This window comes from Octopus bimaculoides, chromosome 2 (assembly GCF_001194135.2).
Source record: "Octopus bimaculoides isolate UCB-OBI-ISO-001 chromosome 2, ASM119413v2, whole genome shotgun sequence".
NCBI classification, from domain to species: domain Eukaryota; kingdom Metazoa; phylum Mollusca; class Cephalopoda; order Octopoda; family Octopodidae; genus Octopus; species Octopus bimaculoides.
In genome coordinates, this window is record NC_068982.1 from 14,655,746 (window position 1) to 14,662,838 (window position 7,093).

Sequence of the window (7,093 nt, forward strand, 5' to 3'; positions counted from 1 at the left end):
ATATATGCACACACACATATGACAAGCTTCTCTCAGTTTCTGCTAGCCAAATCCACACACAAGACTTTGGTCAGCTCAAAGCTCAAGTAGAAAACACTTGCTCTAAATGTCACACCATGGGACTAAACCTAAAACTTGTTAAGAAGCAAATTTCTGAACCACATAAACATCCCTGAACCTATCACAGTATTTATTCCTCATTTCATTATAACTTTGACTCAATTATATGGGAATTATATTCAAGTTATGCAGGAAGCTATAAGATAATATTTCTCCAGTCACCCAAACAACTCAAAACACTATTCACGGAAAATATTTTACTAGAATTTCATAAACACATTCCCAAGTTGAAATATGAACATAAGAAATAGTAATTATTTCCATATGTTTTCTTGGACTTCAAGAATGTATCAGATATTATGGGAACCAGTGAACATTCTTCTTTTGAGCTAATGTGTCACAAACATGGCAGCTTGGCAAGATCAGTCTCTCTCAGCAAAGTCAACATGCAAATATCACTTAATGTCTTAACGTTTTATTCAGGAATATAAGAAACTGAAATACCTATAACTGGGAAGAACTGGTTACCAGATTTGACTTACTGGGAGTTCATTTCTAACCAGCAATACTCTCTATTTTCACTTCCATATGCAAACATTAATAACACTAAATACTGGTGTAATAATCTAATGGGTGAGTGAGGGTGCTCATCTTTTCTTACCTTTTTCCCTTTTTTACTTGTTTCAGTCATTAGACTGTGGTCATGCTGGGGCACTGTCTTGAAAATTATGTTTTAGTCGAATGAATGAATCAACCCCAGTGCTTAACAGTTGAACAAACTATGATCAACATATTCCCAGAATTTGTGTATATCATCATCATCATCATCATCATCATCATCATCGTTTAACGTCCGCTTTCCATGCTAGCATGGGTTGATCCACAGTCTATATGTAATCTTTCTCATGGCTGGAATCCAGATCTCTTATCAGAACGAAGGCTACCTTTAAATTTGATTTTAGTACATATCACAATATCTCACAAGTTCTTCAGCATCAAGACTAAGATTAGGTCACCAAACACAAATCATTGCTCTTTTCATTATACATTGTTCATTCATGTGCATGGCATGAATTTTGGAAAGATGTTGTATATGATAAGATTCAGGAATAAACAACATTTTTCATTTGAAGATAAGATTATTCTCTACATATTCGGTTTAAAAGAATCTCTGGCAAATTATCATTCTAAAATCTTTTGTACAATATTTTCCAGCAACTGTCAGCAAAAATTAATACCTCATAACTTATGTCAGAGTGTAATGCCTTTCTTTATAAAGAACACTGACCCAAACTGATCTGAGTTAGTCTGTGTAGTATCAGTATCAACATGACTGATGGTTTTACTAGGCATTGGAATGATTTTGAAATCACATTATGATAATATAAAGACCCATAATATATTTCTTTATTTCTTTATTGCTCACAGGGGGCTAAACATAGAGAGGACAAACAAGGACAGACAAGACGATTAAGTCGATTACATCGACTCCAGTGATTAACTGGTACTTATCTACTCGACCTCGAAAGGATGAAAGCAAAGTCAACCTCGGCGGAATTTGAACTCAGAACATAACGGCAGACGAAATACCGCTAGGCATTTCGCCCGGTATGTTAACATTTCTGCCAGGACCCATAATAGAAAATGTCTCAATTTTTCAATACATCATAAGCACCACATGAGTTTCACATTCAATATTTCTCCAATTTCTCTGTATTCTATTTAGTATATAACTAACACATATGGTATGGGTTTTTTTCATTTTGAGGCATTATTCCAGCAACTACAAATTTTTAGCATCAGCAGTAACAGTTGTTTCACACTCAACAGAAAATGTTGTCATAACAAGATATTATGTATGATGTTTATTTGCCATCTTAAAGGCCTTTTCTTGGTACATTTCCCAAATAAAACATTTCTTTTTACAGCAAAAATAGGATCAGCCATGTCTGCAAATTTTGGAATAAACTAATGATAATAGTTTACCAACTCCAAATGTTTTAAAATTTTTTTCTTTCGATTTAGGAACATTAATCCATTGGATCCTGTCTTTTAGACAATATGATAGTGTGATCCCATCCCTTGAAATAATAATTCCAAGTAAATTTATGGAAGATGTATGGTCAATGCATGTATGTGGCAGTGGTGGTGGTAGTGGTGGCGGCGGCGGCGGCGGTGGTGGTGATGGTGCTGCTGCTGCTGATGATGATGATGATGACAATGATAATGATGATGATGATGACATACAGAGCAGCTGAGGTCATATTGTATTTGATGATACATTTATAAAATGAAAAAAATAATTGAATATCTACAGTGTTCCTGAGAGTTCGAAGTACATTATCTGACATAAAGAAATATGGCGTTCTTTCATGCATTCAGCAACTTAATCAGTCAATTCTAAAGATAAGACAGAGAAAAAACAAAAACAAAAAACAAACAAAAACTATCGGTCAACCTAGTTCCACTTGTCTTATATCAAAGCAGATAACCGATAACAGTAATATTGGTGATGGCGATGATGATAGTGATATTGGCGATGATGGAATGGATGTAATGATAACCTTGTTGAGGAGGAAAGATGTGATGACGATGGTGACAGTGAAGGTGATGAAGAAGAAGAATAGCTCCGATGATAATGATCTTCATAAAGATTATGATAATGATCAAGGTTATGATGGACATGGTATTTTAAAGAAATATATAATAAAAAAATAAAACACTGATATATCTGTTCATTCATAACATATTCTTCAGATTTGAACTTGAATATCTGACCATTGTTGCTTTCCATCATCAGAAAGCATCTATTCCCTTTAGATGATGTATGTTCATATCACATATGATTTACTAGTGTAAGGGAACTTTGAGACACCATGGGGTTTCAACCTTATTGTGTGTCTCATCAGTCAAAGTTACCATGAACTGGTGAATCTAACAAGGCTCTTGTCTAAAGAAATCAGCAAACAAGTTATTCGCTGATGTTTGCCAAACAATTTTGCAGCAGACCATGCCATCAATGCAGGAATTAATGTAATGTAAATCAGTTTTAAAAAAGAAAAAAGAAAACAAAATCAAATAACAAGAAATATTTACCGTATCTGAAAAGAATTCACAGTACCCAAGTCCAAGATAGATAAATCCAGGCATTCGAAGTAGAATATTCTCCAGGCACTCTTTTGAAAGTTCCGTAGATGTTAAATCCAATTCATGGATGATAGACTGTTCCCATGGAACGGCCATCATAAAGCTATCTTCCACTCCTAAAGAAATAAATGAAGACAATTCATTACTTTGGACACAGGTACATTTTATTCAGTTACCATTTTAAATAAGAAATTCATTGCTGCTTTGAGGGTTTTTGCTGTTTTTATTTAATTTCAAAGAGACTAGGATATACTCTTCTACTCTTTTACTTGTTTCAGTCATTTGACTGTGGCCATGCTGGAGCACCACCTTTAGTCGAGCAAATCGACCCCAAGACTTATTTTTTGGATGCCTAGTATTTATTCTATCGGTCTCTTTTGCCGAACCGCTAAGTTACAGGGACGTAAACACACCAGCATTGGTTGTCAAGCGATGCTGGCGGGGGGGACAAACACACAAACATATATACACACACACGCATACATACATATATATATATATATATACATATATACGACGGGCTTCTTTCAGTTTCCGTCTACCATATCCACTCACACGGCTTTGGTCAGCCCGAGGCTATAGTAGAAGATACTTGCCCAAGGTGCCATGCAGTGGGGCTGAACCCGGAACCATGTGGTTGGTAAGCAAGCTATTTACCACACAGCCACTCCTACGCCTATATAGTTAACCAAACTGAAACAAAGTGGAAATTATTTATTGTTAAAAAAAAAAATGATAGGATTTAGAGAAAGCTAACCTTGTGAGATTTAAAGCCATCTCTGAGAGGATTGGAAGTAAATTTAGTAAACCATTTTACTCTGACACACTACTGCTTTGTTTCTCGACAAAGCAGACAGTAAAAATTTTTATGTGGGCACTGGGGACAAAAGGAGCAGTAGGGGACAATAGATGCATCTGTGCAGGCTTTGTTTAGTCTTTGGCATGGTCATGTGGTAGGAAGTTTGTTTCCCAACCATACAATTCCATATCCAGTCCAACTTTTGTCGTTTACTTGTTTCAGTTATTAGATTGTGGCCATGCTGGGGCGCTGCCTTGAAGAATTTTTAGTCAAACAACTCAACCCCAGTATCTGTTGTCTTTTTAAGCATATCAGGACAGTTACCCCCGAGGACAATTACCCCCGATGACAACTACTCCCTAGGACAATTACCCCCTTGGTTAATTACCCCCTCTCTAATATATTAAGAAGTTTTAAATCATCATCTGTTGTCCTCAGGGGTAGTTGTCTTGGGGGGGGGGGGTTAATGTCCAAGACTTCTCTTTAAGCCTTCTTATTCTATCGGTCTCTTTTGCCAAACTGCTAAGCAATGGGGATGTAAACACACCAACACCATTTGTCAAATGGTGGTGGGGGACTCACACAGACACAAAGACACACAGGCATAAATACACACACACAACACACACACACACACACACATATATGCAACAGGCTTCTTTCAGTTTCTGTCAACCAAATCCACTCACAAGTCTTTGGTCAACTTGGGGCTATAGTAGAAACACTTGCCTAAGGTGCCACACAGTGGGATTGAACCCGGAACCACGTGGTTGGAAAGCAAACTTCTTACCACACAGGCACACCTGTACCTTTGTTCATTTTTCATTTATTTTTTATTTGCTTTTGAAACAAATTCTTTGAATTCCATGTCTTTTGAAATTTTATAGAACCAATCCTTTTAACAAACCACCCACCATCAGTAATCTCATTGATAAAACTGGAGCTTTATATATATGTAGAATGAAATGTCTCATCCAAATATACAATACAATATATAAATTAGAATTCATATTGATGAGCTCAAACCTGAGGTTCTCCTATTTTAACTCAAGCAGAGAAAACGTTTTATTGGAAAATTTTATGCTTGTCAACAGAAGCTGCAGAATCCATGGAGAGATAGTAAATGAGAGTTTGGAACCGGCCATTGAAATTCTGGGATGATGTAGTCAGTGGACTTTATTAGATTAACCAGGCCATATAATATATTACAAGACTGGAACATAGGAATAGATGAATACTGTAGATTCATCTAATTCATAGCAGCAGCAGTAAAATATGATATTTAATCATTGGTGGCAACAACAACAATAACAATGATGACCACGTAAGGGAAGATCATTTACAAAGACATCATTCTAAATCTTATACAATCCTCCTCAAATGTCCATTATAATTATTTCGTTTCTGTACATACAGAATAGCTGAGATCATATTCTATTTGATAATATATTTCTAAAACGAAAAAATTAATTGAATATCAGCAGTGTTCCTGAGAATTCGAAGTACGTTATCTGACAAAGAAACATGGCATTCTTTCATGGATACAGCAACTTAATCAGTCAATTCTAAAGATAAGATAGAAAAAAAAAGAAACAAAAAAAAAAACTATCAGTCAGCCTAGTTCTACTCATCTTATTATATCAATAGTCTCTTTATTGTAAATTTATCTGATATTGAACTTCTTGTCAGCCAGTGAGCATCAAGTAATGCAATATATATCTCTTTCAGCAAATTTATTGAAGCATATATACGTGTGTGTGTTTGCATGTCTATGTGTATGTATGTATGTAATTATGTGTTTATGTATGTATGGAGAAGAACACAAATGGGGTTTGAAATTCACTACAGTTGTTTCGGTAGAAATTTATGGATGTATTTATGGATTGCATCATAACATAAAAAACCACCAACTGTAGGAGAAATTTTAAACATGTATAAACAGGTAAGGTAAAACCTTTGTGATGACCTGTCTAACAAACAACATGATGAACGTGTGTGTGTGTCTGTATGTGTGTGTGTACATAAATGTCTGTGTGTGTGTGTATGTATGTGTACATAAACGTGTGTGTGTGTACATAAATGTGCGTGTGTGTATTTGTGTGTGTGTGTGTGTACATAAATGTGTGTGTGTACATAAATGCGTGTGTGTGTATTTGTGTGTGTGTGTACATGAATGTGTGTGTGTGTTTGTGTGTACATAAATGTGTGTGTGTGTATTTGTGTGTGTGTGTACATAAATGTGTGTGTGTGTTTGTGTGTACATAAATGTGTGTGTTTGTGTGTGTGTGTGTTTGTTTGTGTGTACATAAATGTGTGTGTGTACATAAATGTGTGTGTGTGTACATAAATGTGCGTGTGTTTGTGTGTGTGTGTGCATGTAAAATATATAATATACACACACGTCTGTATATATTTCTAATGATACATATGTTTATTTTGTTGCACTATCCACGATGGCTTAAAACACTATTAGATGTGTGTTTTGGTGTAAGCGTTCATAAAATCTTAGTGACATTAGTATTCTTCTCATGAATGTTTCCCTATCACATCCCTCAAACAACGAAACTTCACTTCACCATAAAACCTCAAACCATTTGTATGTAACACTTGAAGGAAATCAACCACTGCCAAAACCTTAGGGCATTCATCCTCCATTGCAACACTTGAATCAAGAAAAATTTTGGCTGTCTTTTTAAATTCAACATTTCTACCATCCATGGACATACTTAGAAAATCAAAAAACATTACAGCATGCATGATTTTCAGAAACATTTTTCACTCTCAGAATTGTTAAAACAGGAATAAATTACCCCTGTTAGTTGTTAGATATCAAAACACCGAATCCTTCAAAAAAAAATTCCAGGATTGAAATTTGTCAAAACTATTCCTGACAGACATAGGCGCAGGAGTGACTGTGTGGTAAGTAGCTTGCTTATCGACCGCATGGTTCCGGGTTCAGTCCCACTGCATGGCACCTTGGGCAAGTGTCTTCTACTATAGCCTCAGGCTGACCAAAGCCTTGTGAGTGGATTTGGTAGACGGAAAATGAAAGAAGCCCATCGTATATATGTATATATATATATATAT

The 7,093-nt window shown here is 35.6% G+C and overlaps 1 protein-coding gene across 10 annotated transcripts in view; it reads right to left on the bottom strand.

Annotated features, from left to right (window-relative positions):
• The window catches only part of LOC106876006 (F-box/LRR-repeat protein fbxl-1), a 336,358-nt gene that overhangs the window by 49,180 nt on the left and 280,085 nt on the right, over nucleotides 1-7,093 (bottom strand). For all 10 annotated transcript variants that reach the window (XM_052975599.1, XM_014924360.2, XM_014924365.2 and 7 more), the window contains one exon: nucleotides 3,157-3,323. In XM_052975599.1, the coding sequence (XP_052831559.1) occupies nucleotides 3,157-3,323 (167 nt within the window). The remainder of the gene's footprint in view (nucleotides 1-3,156; nucleotides 3,324-7,093) is intronic.